The sequence below is a fragment of the Carettochelys insculpta genome, chromosome 1 (genome assembly GCF_033958435.1).
Source record: "Carettochelys insculpta isolate YL-2023 chromosome 1, ASM3395843v1, whole genome shotgun sequence".
Lineage (NCBI taxonomy): Eukaryota > Metazoa > Chordata > Testudines > Carettochelyidae > Carettochelys > Carettochelys insculpta.
The window spans coordinates 331085518-331101576 of NC_134137.1; the positions used below are offsets into that span (position 1 = coordinate 331085518).

The following is a 16059-nucleotide window of genomic DNA, read 5'->3' on the forward strand; positions in this document are numbered from 1 at the left end:
TGATGTCACCTTCCCACATTGCATTTATCTCATTCATCCCCTCCCATTTTTCCACGAGGAAGGAAGGAAAAGTAGGGCATCAAAAAAGATTGCCAAATTATCTGAAATCTTTTGCCTCTGTAAGGCTGGGTCTACATGAGCCCCTTCCTTTCGAAAGGAGCATGTTAATGAGCAGGTTTGACAGATGCTAATGAGGTGCTGCAATGAATATGCAGCGCCTCATTAGCATAATGGTGGCTGCAGCGATTTGAAACTGCGGCTTTTCGAATCACATGCTGCCCGTGGAGACAGGACCTTCCGAAAGGACCCCCCTAGTTTTTGAAAGCCCTTCTTCTTCGTTAGCTTCTTTCAAACCCGTTCATTAACATGCCCCTTTTGAAAGGAAGGGGCTCGTGTAGACACAGGGTAAGTGAATTGCTTTTTCATAACTGTAGCTTTAACAGAATTATCAAAGATTTTACAAAAAGCGGCACATGTCTGAATCTTCTGAACTGGCCTTCCAGCCATTTTCTCCCCTCCCTTGATTACGTATCCTCCCTGAAAATAATACAGGAACAATGCAATGCTTGAAGAAAGAGTAGAGTAGCAAAGATTTTGAAAAAAGAGATTTTGTGAGGCAGAGTTTTTGGCTTCCCGGCCAATTACACAGCTTCTGTGTCCTGGGATCACGCAGTAGTGTGTGTCTGCTCAACTGTCCCTCCATGTACTTTTCCCTGTGTTAGGGGGGCCAAACCTTGAAAAAAAAAGAGGATAGAAAAGATTAGGAATAAGATTTTGGGCTTCCCACTACACTTCAGTTGACCAAAAGGGGATGGGGCTGAAATCTCTTCCTTGTATAATTGCAATATCTGTGTCTTCTCAGCTGGCCCTCTACCCACTCTTCCCTGTGTTAAGGGGGTCAAAGCTTAAAGAAAGAGGACTGTTGACTTTTGTCTAATTCTGTCTTTAGTGCTGTTCTTACAGTGAGAGTGAATACAAGCCATTTTGTTTCATAGGCCAACACATGGCAGAATATAGGATGTAATTTAAGGGGTTCTGTTGATATAATAGATTAAAAGAGATCTGCTGAAATAGTAAATGAATGGAAGTAAAAACCTGAAACTCAATTACATCACTAGAACCATATACCACATATGTGTATTGTTATTTATAATACAGACTTAGGGTCTAGATGGGTTATAAATGAGGAAGATGCTCTGGACTTGGTCTGAACATTTTAAAACACAACTCATTTTCTACTAAAGCTAAAGCTTCCACATCCCTGTTTCTCACAGACACGCCTTCATAATGGAATAGAACGAAGTTTACAAATTTTCTTCTGCAAAGGAAACAGAAATACTGGGGTCTGAGCACAGGAAGGCTGGGTTTACACGGCACTCCCCCAGCACTGCTGCCAGCAGAGCTATGCAAAATGAGCTTCTTGGGATTGGAAATGGAATACCATTTGCATACTCCCAAAGCTCATTATCATAGCCCCACAAGAGTTCGGCATCGGCAGAAGGGGATGCTGGCACGGCAGATGCTGTGTGGACATGCCTCTGCTGGCTAAATCCCCCTGTCACCAGTCTCTTATGCCTCAAATGTTTGTGCATGTAAAACTTGTGCATGTATGACCGTTTTGTTAATTTTATTAGGGCCAGTGAATTTCCTTTACCCCAGTGCAACTCAGTTGATATCAACAGAATCAACACACATACTACAAAGGATGAGATCATTGCTTTGCATAAAATAAGAACTAAACCTACTTCTTACTGAATTGAGAAGGTAGAGATTTAACACAAAAAAATTTCATTTTCACATACTTCTGCACTACCCATTAAATCTGAAAACTTGACTTTGCAAAACCTTCCTGTGAGCGAAGGCCCTTTGAAGTCAATATGTATGCTCCCAGAATCAGAGAATATGCTTGAAAATTCATTTGAAACACCGCTTATTCAATGGCATCTAAGATATCTGGAGTTAACATAATGGGGGCCTTGCCCATGACTTTGGGGTTACTAAGCATTCTGGTAATAATAATAATAATAATAATAATAATAATAATAATAATAATAAATACATACATACATACATACATACATAAAGATAGTTTTTCAAAGGGCTGAGGGAGTGAGGTAGTCAATTCCAAAAAAAAAAAAAAAACGAAGACAGAGAATGTGGGATTTGTGGGCCCATGGTGGGAGCCTGTTTACCAAGCCCAGCCGGGAGCTCTCAACTCTGTGCTTGTTGCTATCTCTGTTCAAGTGAGAGCTGCCCTGCGCCCCTTTCCTAGCAGCTCTTTCAGTTGCCACTGATCTGTGTTTTGCTTCCTGCACCACTTTAAAAGTGCACCACATCCCAATTTCGCAGCTGGAGGGACACAAGTGCATCTGTCCCCATATTCCTTGCCCTCCTTGGCTTTGCCTTCACTGACACCAAGGCCTTTTTGCTTTTGACAATGAGTTAACAAACTCCAATAGTTATTGCACTGTAAAATCCTAAGTCTAGCCAAGGCACTCGTAGTGCCTACTGTGAGGAAGGTATATGAGGTTTGCATTACACTCCCTGCCAGTTGTTGGCTGTGCCTAGTTTACCTCACAGTAAAACTAAAGTGCCTTGTCTCCAGTGGGATTTTATCATAGAACAGTTGTTATGTGTTAATTACTCCACACAGGCTATGTCTACACTAGCCCCAAACTTCAAAATGGCCATGCAGATGGCCATTTCAAAGTTTACTAATGAAGTGCTGAAATACATATTCAGTGCTTCATTAGCATGCGGGCAGCCGCGGCACTTTGAAATTGACGCAGCTCGCTGCCGTGCGGCTTGTCCCGACGGGGCTCCTTTTCAAAAGGACCCTACCTACTTCGAAGTCCTCTTATTCCCATCTGCTCATAGGAATAAGGGGACTTCGAAGTAGGTGGGGTCCTTTTTAAAAAGAGCCCCGTCTGGATGAGCTGCGCAGCGGCGAGCCGCATCAATTTTGAAGTGCCGCGGCCGACCGCATGTTAATGAGGCGCTGAATATGCATTTCAGCGCTTCATTAGTAAACTTTGAAATGGCCATTTGCATGGCCATTTCGAAGTTTGGGGCTAGTGTAGACATGGCCACAGTGTTATTGTCAACACATTTGAATAGTGTTGCTGCAGTCTTTTCAGGCATCTGCTGCTGCCCCAGCTTACCACAGTCCTTCACTGATGTAAGAACTCTGGTTGCAGCTTCTACCCACATAGCAAAAGTCATACTGGGTCAGACCAAAGTTCCATCAATCACACTATCCTGTCTTAAGATCTAATCATCAAGTGGTCCATCTCTTGTCACCTATCAGGGCATGCCTACACTGCAAGGTAAGTTTAGGATCCATAGGAATTAAGTTAGCTGGCCCTGGTGGTGTTAATGTAGGACCTGAGCATCTGCCCTTGTTTATAGTCCCAGGTAAAGAATTTTTGAACAATGGGTCCAATCACGGGGCTGCAGCATATATATTACATTATATATGCATTAGTTCAATGGACTACATCAACTTCCTAACACCCTCCCAAAATGCCGTTGGTCAAGCTCTTTGTTCAGGGAACAGTCTGAGTCAACTTGACTGTCTACCAGACTTGACCATGCAGAGGACAGAAAGTAACCCCATGGGCTTGTGAGGACTTCCAGAACATGAGTCCAGGGGTGCTGCCTCTACAATCCAGAGCAAGAGGGATTAAACTCTTGTCCCCATGATCACGCCCTCAGGTAGAACAGTAAGTATGTAGGAGGAGGTGGGAAATGGCTTAAGCCTGTGTTAGAACACTGGGTTTACATCAGAGTGTAGACACACCCTGAAGAGCTGGTACAGGCATGTCTGCAATGCAGTTAAAACCTGTGGCCTGTCCAGGTCAGTTGGCTTAGGTTGCAGTGCAGTAAAACTGCCTTGAGTTTTGGGAATCTCCCCTCCCAGGAGGTCCAAGATTCTTGGCTCCAGCCCAGGCCCATCAACACTGCAGTTGTATAGCCCAGTATCCCAAGCCAAGCGTGCCTAAATCAGCTGACATGGGCCACCTCTGGGTCTTTAATTGCAGTGTAGATACACTTCTATTTTTATATCTTTTTTTTCTTGACAGTCACTCAATAATGAGTAGGACATCTTCATGTCACCTTCCTATTTGTGAGTCCATTGACGGCTGATCAGCTCTGTTGTGGAGCCGCAGCTCTTATCACAGAAGGGGCGGGTGTTGGTAGCTGTTGGAGGGTCATGGGACAGGTTTTGATGCTCTTTTCTTCTCCTCCATCTTGGTGGAACCACTCAAATTGCACCACCGCCTCCTGGATAACTGTTCTCCACTGGGGACGGTCTTGGGCAGGGTTCTCCCAAGTGTCAACACCAATGCTGCACTTTTTCATGTGTGCCTTCAGCATGTCCTTATATCACTTCCACTGGCCCCCAATGCACCTCTGTCCTTCCTCCAATTTTGAAAACAGAATCTGTTTTAGGAGCCACTGATCAGACATCCAAACCACGTGACCAGTCCAATGAAGTTGCTGATGAATGATAATAGCTTCAATGCTGGTCATGTTCAGTTCTTCCAGGATGCTAGTATTCATGTATCTGTCCTCCCAAGAGATATTTAGGATTCTCCTGAGGCACCAGTGATGAGATATTGTTCAAGTGTCTTCAAATGATGCTTGTATATTGTCCAGATTTCACAGCATACAGTAGCATTGGAACAACCACTGCATGATGTACACGGAACTTTGTCTTGGGATAGATGTCCTGGTTCTTGAAGACCCTTTGTCTCAGGTGGGCAAAAGCAGAGCTTGCATGGCTCAGATGATGCTGAATTTCTGCATCAATTTCGACTTTTGTAGAAAGATGACTTCCAAGATATGGGAAGTGCTCCACATTTTCCATCAGTTCTCCATTGACTTCAATAGAAGGTGCATGAGATTGTCCCATTGGTAAAGGCTGATGGAGGATCTTGGTCTTTTTGATGTTCAGTGTGAGGCCGAGATTCTTGTATGCTTCAGTGAAGGCACTTAAGATGGTCTGAAGGGCTGTGGGAGAAAGAGCAACAACCATATTTTCAGCTGCATACTGAAGCTCCAAGATTGAGGTCAGGGAGGTCTTGCTTTTAGTGTTCAGTCTCCTGAGATTTAAAAGCTTCCCATTCATTCTATAGACAATCTTCATACCAGCTGGAAGCTTGCCATCAATCAGGTGAAGGGTCATGGAGATGAAGATACAGAATAGTGATGGGGCAATGATGCAGCCTTGTTTGACTCACATTTTGACCTCAGAGGTTGCTTTGGGATCTGTTGCTGCTCAGTACTGTGACAGTCATGTTATCTTGAAGCAGCCTTAAAATGCTAATGAATTTTTTGGGGCAGCCAATCTTTGAGAGGATGGTCTGCAGGACACTACAATTGACTGAGTTGAACACTTTGCTCAGGTCGATGAAACTCCTATATCAGGCTTGTTTTTTTTACATCTAGAGCAACAATAAATAACAGTAAAAAAAGACTAAGGTCAGCTATTCACATGCCCCAATGCTTATTTTTATAGTGAGTTGTACCACACTTTAAAGAACACCGAGTTTGTGTGGATCAAATGCTGAACCAATTCATCTGCAAAAAATCTCTTCTGAAGCACCTGCCACCATTGTGCTTCTGCCAGTGTCCTCCACTGCTCCTCCAGTGAGACTCATTACACTTTATGCAACAGACCTGGTGGAAACTTATCAATTTTAGGGGAAAATTGGGACAGAAAATTTTTAAAAATTCATTTAGTTCATATTTTGTTGCTATTTTCAGTGAACATTTTTAAATGAAATGAAAAAAATAGTTTAGTTTTGAATTTAAGAGAAAATGTTCAAGACAATTGAAAAATATTAATATCAGAGAGGTAGCTGTGTTAGTCCATATCCACAAAAGTACAAGATGTCTTGTGGCACCCTATAGACTAACAGATTTATTGAAGCATAAGCTTTTGTGGAGAAAGACCCACAAGAGCATCTGACGAAGTGCGTTTTTGCCCAGAAAAGCTTATGCTCCAATAAATCTGTTAGTCTATAAGGCGCCACAGGACTTCTCATTGTTTTGGAAAATTACTAATTATTTCTTGAAATTTGGGGCATTTTCCCCTTTCATACAAAGAGAATCACTCATCACACTGACAAGCATAGCAGTCTGCAGTGTTGACTATGGTATTGTTTTCAGCAATCTGCCTTTTCTTAACATAGTCTTCTTATTCCATTATAATGCTTGAATGATTCACAGCCAGTGTTTCCAATCCACTTTTCCTAGCTCATGAAACTTTTTAACGAAATGTTAGCATTTGCAGACACCAGATGTTTTGACATAAGGAGAAGCAATATGTAAATTTTAATCCATGCTAGGAACGATAGCCTGCAGGCACCTTTTTCTTATTACATGAATCATATACTTAACCACAATGTGGTGAATTATATCAAAATCATCATCCGGAATACAGTACACTTGTCTTGTGGTTGCCAATTAATGAAACTGATATATATGTAACTTGATGGATATCAGTGATTTAACCAATAAACCTTAGCATGCTTCACTACTGTGCCACCCTTATAATTAGATTTTTGGCCTGCAAATGATTAGTATCAAAACTACTGGGTTTCCCTTTAATCTCTCATCGGTTGTCAATACAAATGATGCTTACTTCAGATCTGATTGGCTATCATTTCCTAACATCACCATTTTTAATCAATCAGTCTAACACACAGTGTCTTTCCTCATCTTTTTAGTAACTTATTATTAGCTTTCCTGTTGCTATTTATTTAACCATTAGGAGCTTGATAATTAGACTGTGTGGTTTTATATGTGAATCAGGAAACTCTTAATGAATGAACTAATAATAATAATAATGAAGCTGACAATACTTTTCATTTTAAATGCAATGGTTATCAAGTTCTATATAAAAATGAAAAATATTATTTTCAAAGAAATAAACAAAAATGCTACCAAACCTGGCTGAAAGTATATATTTCTATTTAACAATATTTGTATTATTCATGTTCATAAAATGCCAGCTGTATTCTGTAAGTGGCACTTCAGATATTAGGAACTCAACAGGCTCAATCCAAATCTTAATTCAAAATGTTGCATGATTATCAGCTTTAAAAATGTTTTATATCTTAAAACAATATTCTGTTTATCGTAGGCTGTCTGGGGAGCTCCAAGTAGAGTAAAAGATTTTTGGAGTGCATCTCAGTGTTTTAAGAAACACCATCATGCCTGCTAGTAATTTTGCAATATTCGGAAAACACTTTCCATAAATCAAAGCCTTAGCAGAAGGAATAAGCAGACAGCAGGAGACCATATTAAAGAATATAAAAATTATTTTCATTAATGGAAGACTTCTGGATTATGATGCATCATAATGGACTAAATGTTTAGCAGCTGTGAAATCTACTAGGTATAGCCTCAGATGCTCTTGGCTTATTATATTGTTTTGCAGTGAGTTCTTAGTAGGTCTGGACAGTGAGATTTCACAAGGGAGGTATAAAAAGATGTTTTAATTTTAGTTCTTTAATTGCATTAGTGTAATAAACATAAAATACTAGGACATATCAAGTGCCTTTGGATAAAGATTGCATGTACTTTATGTCATAATGTATATTCTGTCACATACATTTACTTAGAAAACAAGATACTGTATGGTTAACAATGAAAAACAGCAATTATAAAAATATTCTAGTCTCATGCTAGTAATGTAAATGTCTTTACTGATCTAACAGACTTAACATAATTTTAAATTGCAATAATTTTACAACCTTCATTCATATATACAGCCCTATTAAAGTCAAAAGGTATTATAATAACAATATTCTTATTAAGATTAAATGACTGAATTATATTTAGCCCTATAAAGCTACTGCAGTTCTGTTTGTTAAAATGTTTGCACTTGCTGTACCTTTTCAAAGAGTATCCCAACTCGAGACAGTGAAATAATTTAGGTCTCATTTCTTAGTGTACTATCTATATCCATTTCATGAATTAAACAAGAGGGTAATATTTCAACTCCCTTTCTTTTTGTATAATTATCAGTTCACTGGTTCATGTATACTGTACGAATATGATGACCAGCTTTTAATATCTGCTGCTGAAAATAGGCAAAAGTTCTTCATGTAACATTTCTGTAAAAAAATGAAGCTAGTGGCAGGGGTGCTGGAACAATTTATATAATGGGGGCACAAAGAGTCATTGAATCTAGCTGTAATATCTCTATATGATGGAAACCACATCAAGCCCCAGCACCCCAAATTCCAGCACCTAAAAGAACTGTAGAAGACTTTCTTTGGGCCTGAGACATAAACATGCTCCACACCTCTGGTGTAAGTCATCTACAAAGAAGGGCATATTAGAAATAATTTGGACATATTCGAAATAATTTGGACATATTCTTCATGCACCAAACTCTTCAGTCCTGATGCATAATTTACACATCTCCTAGAACTGGAAGAGACCTTGGGAGGTCATCTAATCCCATCCCCTGCCCTTTTTGCAGGACCAAGCACCATCCCTGACATCTATTTTTCCTAGTCCCTAAATGGCCTCCACAAGGATTGAGCTTACAAACCTGAGTGTAGCAGGTGCATACTCAAACCACTGAGCTATCCCTCCCCACAAAGAAATAATAAGGTGATGTTTAGTTAGTGTCCTTTCCTCCTAAGTGAATAGTTCTGACAGAGAGTAGTAGCCCACTTATTGACATTAACAGGAATTTTGCTTGAGTTGTGCTTCAGGACTTCTCCCTGTACTCCTTTCCTCTGCACAAGCACACAATGAAGAAAGCCTTATACCCTGGTTTAAAAAGTACTGAGCTTTAGTAGCATGCTACTCAAGCTTACCTGAAAGAGAATTGGTTATTCTTAGAAGTTTAGGACAGTGATACCAACAAATAGATCGTTCTGGCCCTTTATCCTTCTGCAAATCTTCCTTAACTCAGCAGGACAACTGTCCAGTGCCCTTTTTGTAAGCATTAAAATGTTTGTTTTAACAGATCAAACCAGAAGGATATAGATTCTGCCACTAAGAACCCAACTTAATTCTTTCCTCCTCAAAGATTCTTCCCCTAACAGATGAGTAAGAGAAGTATTTTCCACCATATACCACCAAATAGTTTCCAGGAAGACACTACATTAAGTTGCAGTAATTCGTGAAAACATTAAAGATGGTTTGAAATTACTGGAAAAATAATTTGATGGTATTGATATGGCATTATCACCAGTGACTACAGCTTAATCAGAGTATGGTTGTCAATATATTTATTTGCAGACTCAGCAATTAACTATGTGGAAATTGAAGCACCCTTGTTTAGATTTCTCATGCAGAAAATACATCTGGTGTTTCATATTGAGGGCATTGTCAGGTGAATAACAATGAACTTTAAAACAAATTCATGGATATGCTATAATACTTTTTTAGGACAGCACTTGTAAAAGTTATTAAATTCAAGCTGTTCCTTAAAGTTGATATGGTTCCTAGTTATGGTCTAAAAATTCAATGAGAAAATCATGTAACACATTCATATTTAATATTTTTTCTCCATTATGCACAAACTCACACTGGTGCATTTAAAAGTAATGTAGTAGAAACTATAGTACAAAGACACATGAAAATATTTTACATTAGCCACCAATCCCCTCTTCTCCTAATATGATCCTAGTTTACTGAGCCATTCTAATTAAAATGGCTCCACTTTCCATATTCATCTGCTTTTGGTTAATGTCACTTCTTGCTCCTGTCCCCACTCCTGATGTTCATTAAAAAATATTCAACACATCATTTGTTGTTATTATTTATTACTTGTATTTTAGTAACCACTAGGAACTCAGTCAAGGATCTGAACTCTGTTGTAATTGGCACATGTACACTCACCTAAAAAGAAGAAAGTCCTGTCCTCAAAGATCTTACTTCTAAGTAATTTGATTGATATGAGCTAATAGAACTCCTTCGGTATGCTTTCACTAGAGCAATCTGTCAACAGACGTCACTGTTGGAAGAGATTTCCCAACAAAACTTGTGTCGACAGAGTGCAGCCACACATAAAAGCCATTCAGAAGAGCGCTTGGCTCTGTCAACAGAGCGGCTGGACTGTCCAGCGTCTCTCTTGATAAAACAGGCATCAGAAAGCACAGCAGACAGGACTGCCCATTGTCCTGGAAGCCCTGTCTGTTGAGAAAAGTCCCTCCCCCTGCCTCCAGAACATCCACAAAACCTTTTTGTCAACAGAATCTGTTGACAGTAGTGTTATGCCTCGTGGCTGAAGGCAGAACGCTGCTGGTGGAAGTGCTGAGTTTTGTCAACAAACTGTCAACAAAACACATTTTGTGTGTGGATGTTCCACCAGTTTTGTTAACAAAACAGGGGTTTTGTTACCAAAACTCACTAGTGTAACCATAGCCCTTAAGCTGACAGGACAACTCAAGTGTTTCCTTTAGATATATTTTGATTGGTTTTACTATATATCTGCAATGTTTCCTAGACCCTCTGATGCAGTCATACAATTTATAACTCCATGTCTTAAACTCCTAGCAGTGCTCTGAAGTCAGTGCAAATGAAATAGAATGCAAAGATACAATTCAATTAAGAATACACCAGATAAGGAAGTTACAGGCCTCAAACTTTTTGGATAGCTGATGGCACCTTAGTCTGGCTCCCTGTGAAAACATTTAGCTAAGGGAGCTATCCATTTAGCAATTTGAATGGCTATTCCAGAAGATCTCATTTGACTTCTGGGCACATATTTTTCTTTAAAAAACAAAACAAAACAGGGTAAAGAAATATGCTTTATTAATAAATTTAAAATGTTCACTCAGTGAGAACCTGATTAAGTCTCCCTTAGTTACGCCACTGCCCACATCTATATAATACCCTTTTAGGTAGGCTCTGGCAGAGCAAAGTTGAACACTACTTCTGAAACATTTTTGACTTGCACAAAGACGCTCTTCTGACTCAACTCAGGTAAGCTGTGAATAACTTGTGCCGCCTCAATTTCCAGTGTATTAATATTAGATTTAGAATGATTGCACTTTGTTCCAAGAATATACATCACTCTCCAAAATCTCACTATGTACAAAAATTATGTGCCTTATATCTGCCCTCCAACTGCCAAACCTCTGTGGGGTTATCAATCCACATATTTCATGCTTACCCAGTACCAGCTTATTATAAAGCTGTGGATCATATCAATAGATATCAGGAATCTCCCTTATGATTCCAAGGTCTGGCTACTTCATTTTTATAGTGAATCTAGAGACAAATTTAAAGTGAAATTCTCTCTCTGACAAAATGCATTTAATGGGAATCCAGTTCATTGCCTTCCATATTCAACAGGCTCAAAGACGTAGGTATCCATTTAACAATAGTTTCTTTAAAAAAAACGTTTTGTGCCACAACAGAAAACAAGGCACAGTTAATGTTTGAGAAAAATTTTATCGAGAAAATCAGTAGAGAAAAGCAGAGCAATATAGGGCTGGTGTTAGCTATATCAGCTGTAATGGCTATTTTTATTTGTACTAATGTAACACTGAATATGCCCATTGTGTTTTGAGCATACCTTCGTATAGTATTTTCTGTTGTCCAAATAGAATCTCTCTCAAAGATGCTTAAACACTTCATCTGTTTATGCCCAATGAATCCTTTTAAAACACTATCATTATGTTAGCTTTTGTTTTTCTTCTGTAAAGCTAAAGCAGTTGAAAATACTTGGGAATAGAACAGAAATTATTAGGATTCTTAAAACAACTTTGTGGGCTTTGAAGTATATGCAGTTCATGAAGCTTTGAATTTATGCTGACTTTGGTCTAAAAATAATGTTGTGCTCTCTGTTTTTGATGTTCGTAACTTCACTATTGCAGGTACATCACATTCTAACATTTCCTCATGGTTGTATTGCAGTTGTGTTTATTGAATTTCTCCCTTTCATCTAAAAAGAAATGAACAAATATTTCTGACTAAAACTCACCATTACATTTGAGAGAAGTGAGTGGTAGATTCAACAGAGATTTTAATATGTTTTTGCAATGTGGATGTTCATTTTTCTGGAAACTATTTACTGTTGTGAAACTGAAGGGGAAATGGCTAAAGCCTTCCAGTGAATAACGAAGGGTCTGTGCAAATGCTGGCTTTGAACCAAAGAAGTCAATTCTGGGCAAAGGGATAAGAATCCATGTCCACTTTTCATCTTTCTTTGAACTGGCACTCACTCACATCCTACCCAGGCAGCAGCTTATATCCACAACAGTTCTCCTCCTTCTTTGAACTGAGCACAAACATCACACTTTATAACACAATTGCTTAGCACCAGCAAATGATTATAAACATTAATTATGCCCTTTCTAGCTTTAGAAATCATCTCCATCATCCGTGCTACAGCTGCTTCTTCTGCTGCTCTCCTTTGACACAGCAGGTGACATTGAAGACAAGAGGGGATCTGTTCCAAACGGCGATATTGTGTTGTCCAATAAGGTTTCCTCTAACCTTTGTTCTTCTTTTGAAGCAGCGCTAAAGGACAAATCAGTGAAATGCGAGAGAGGATCAGAGAAGGTTGTTGGTCTATCACAAAGGTCAGCACTTGATCCATGTACCAGAACCAGTTGCTGAGAACAGTCTACAGAATTCTCCTCTGGAAATGTCTGTTGCTTGATGAGCTGGCCAGTGATATCCACGGCACTGAATGAAGACATGAGTGGTAGCCCATGTGCACGAGCTTGTATTTCTAGTTCCTATGGTTTCAAACAAAAATATTTAAACAGTAATTTTGGAAAGGAACATGATTTGTTTAGAACTATTCTAGGTAGGAGATGCACATATATATATTGTACACGTACATTGACAGTAATTCTTAATCCCAAAGTTCTGGCACTACGTTTAAAAATGCAGTGACTGTACAATCCAAAATCAATAGCAATAAAGAACACAGGCTGGTTTTCTTTTTAATTCTCAGTGGCCATGTCTACACATGCCCCTGCCTTTCAGAAGGTGCATGTAAATTACATGGATCAAAAACTGGTTAACAATGTGCTGATATGAATATTCACCACCTCGTGAGCATAATGGCGGCTGGTCGTGCTTCAAAAGTGTTGCTTTCAAAATGCAAACTGGCCCTATAGATGCGGGCGCTTCGAAATAAACCCCATACTTCAAAATCTTCTTATTCCCAATTCATTTTGGGACTAAGGGAATTTCGAAGTGTGGTGTTAATTTTGAAGCTCCTGCATATACATGGCCAGTTTGCATTCTGAAAGCAGCACTTTTGAAGCATGACTGGCCGCCATTATGCTAATGAGTCACTGAATATTCATATCAGGGCCTCATTAACCCATTCTGATCTGTGTCATTTGTATGTCTTTTCTGAAAGGGAGGGGCATGTGTAGACAAAGCCAGTCTGTAGTAAAATGGATGCCCTATGGAAATATGAGAGTTATGACAGTCCCATAATGCCATTCCCTACAGTGCTGAACCACTTGAAGGTGATAAGAAAATGCTGCCGACTTTCCTATTTATTATATACAAGAAATTCAGGGCTGCTACCTGGAGAGATAGCAGGTACCTTACCTGATGATATATTTCTTTAAATCTTGTAATTAGACTATGAAGAGCCAGACTCCAATATTTTGTCACATGAGGAGATGTTGTGTGACTTAATATACCATGGCACAATGTGCCCCAAGGCAATGCAATGCCATGGAAATTTTACAAAGAGGAAAAGAAAATACGGAGGAGGATTTAATGTTCAATATTGTTTTAGGGAAACAAATGAATTTTTGCTATAGTTATAATGTAGACATACTACATATGAAGGTAATATTTCTTCGAAAGATGTTAATAGTTCTCTACCTTACATAAGGCCTAATTATCAGAAAGATTTTTAGAAATTTAAAAGAACTTGCATAGCAATAAATATGGGCTTGTAAAATTGTGTCATTCCTGCAAAATGCCAATCCACTTTTAATAAATTACATTTAGGGGAAAAATGATATAGATGAATTAAATTTGATGATGGAAAAGTAGTGAGAAATCTTTGTAGTTCATGGTGACATTCTTATACAAACCTGAATTCGAAGCAGAAGTCTTCTGTTAGTCTGCTCTAATTTCTTCTGTCTGTGTTCTAATTCTCTGGCTCTGTGTTGTTCTTTTTGTAGCCACTTGATGTATTCCACTGATGCTTTTAAAATAGTTCCTTTGTTCCAGCGCATATCACTGCGGAATGTAGAGATAACCTTTTCACAATTGTGCATGTCAGCAGAATTCATAAGAACTTACAAAATCTTTTACATTAATATGAAATAATGATTTACATGACTATTATTCACTCTTAGATATTATTGCTTCTGAATGGAAATTTTAATAGAATAGTTAAGAAGCCCTTATATAGTAAAATTAATCCCAGAATGAAAATAAGTGTCAAAAGAAAGTAATAAAGTGACTTTTTGTGGGAGAGCTAAATGCAATATCATGATTCTACCATTACAGTTTTTATATTTTTAGTGAAAATTGCTTTTATTATTAACTCTAGGATTAAAATTTCTGTGCAGCATTTCTGCATTAATGAACTAGGAAATATACATTACCGGGGACTTAAGTCTAAATTTTTAAAGATCATTTCAAATATACTACTCCTTTTACCTGACTGTCTAATGAGGTAGCTCTTATGTTTGCTGGAAAAAAAAATGGTCTGTCCTGAATGCTGGCCGTCACCAATGGTGAAGCAGACAAATTATGGTTTACAAAACGTAACATGACAAAACATTCTCAATCACTCCCTTTGACAACACTGGGAACAACATATAGCTGGTTAAGCAGCATGGTTAAAAACATGTCCCAAATACCTCTCCAAGGGTCAGACTGACTGTGGCATTGATCCAATAAAGATCTAAAAACTACATGCTTAATGGTAAGTGCACAAGCAGTCCCATTAAACTCAATGTGAGGGAGGGATCACGCAGTTGTTTGAGCATTGGCTTGCTAAGCCCAAGGCTCTGAGTTCAGCCCTTGAGGGGGCCATTTAGGGATCTAGGGCAAATAGATTAAAACAAATCTATCAGGGATGGTGATAAGCCCTGCTGTGAAGCAGGCAACTGGACCTGATGACCTCTGAAGGTCCCTTCCAATTTTTGAGCTAGGTACAACGTTAACATTGTACTCAAGGACTTTGTTGGGTCTATCCTCTTGAAACAAAAATGGATTTTATGAAGCATTTAGCTTGTTGGATAATGTTTTAAAATCTTATAATACAGATATGAATACAGCCTGCAGGAGAGATTGAGATTGCAAGATTTTAGCATACCTACATCACCAACATGCCCATAAGAGTCTTTACAGAGGAAAGAACTCACATGGGCCCAGGTCCTGCATGTGTAATAGCTGATTTATAATAGACAAGGTGACCAGAATGCTGTGAACAATCACCTTCTGCTGGTGTCCTGACTTTTTCTTTAATCAACAATCAAATTGTCCCGTATTTACTGTCTCCCCTCTATCCAATACTGATGGGTCCTGCTGCTGACCCGATCCCTGCTTGCCAGCTGCCCACTTATGAGCAGTGAGTAGGAGAGATCAATGGCCAGTGATGGGGATGGTTACGCAAACCTGATGGCAGGGCAAAGATGCCATGTGCAGGGCCAGCTGCTCTCTCTGCTGGTTTGTCACTTAAGCCCCACTGACTGCCAGTTCTTAGCCAGCAGGGCCTTGCCTCTTCTCCTATTAGCAGCCGGTGCTGACTGCACTTTGCACTGGATGGTGTATGTGGACAGGCACAAGATTAAGGGCAGTTACGTGTCACCTTGCTGGCCAGTCATTGTCTGTTTGTGTTCCCTCTCTCAGCTTTTGAAATGGGGCACTCTTCCTGAAATGGGAAAGGAAGAGCATGTTTAAAAGGCGCTCTGCATTCTTTCAATCTACGTTCGAAAGAACGCTTTTTGCGTGTAGATGCACCACAAGATCTTTCGAACGAGCCCCCTTCTTTCAAAAAATCTTTTGAAAGAACTTGCTAGTGTAGGCTTGCTAGAGTAGGCTTCAGTGTCAGGTTTGTAACATCCATCTGAAGAGAGAAACTGAATCTAA

At 39.2% G+C, this 16059-nt stretch overlaps 1 protein-coding gene across 1 annotated transcript in view; it reads right to left on the minus strand.

The window, feature by feature from the left end:
• Window positions 1–12338: 12338 nt before the first annotated feature.
• Window positions 12339–16059, minus strand: part of TFEC (transcription factor EC) — a 30578-nt gene continuing 26857 nt past the window's right edge. Inside the window, exons 7-8 of the mRNA XM_074984097.1 lie at window positions 14049–14196; window positions 12339–12719 (exon numbers count right to left, since the gene is read on the minus strand). Coding sequence (XP_074840198.1) covers window positions 12339–12719; window positions 14049–14196 — 529 coding nt within the window. The remainder of the gene's footprint in view (window positions 12720–14048; window positions 14197–16059) is intronic.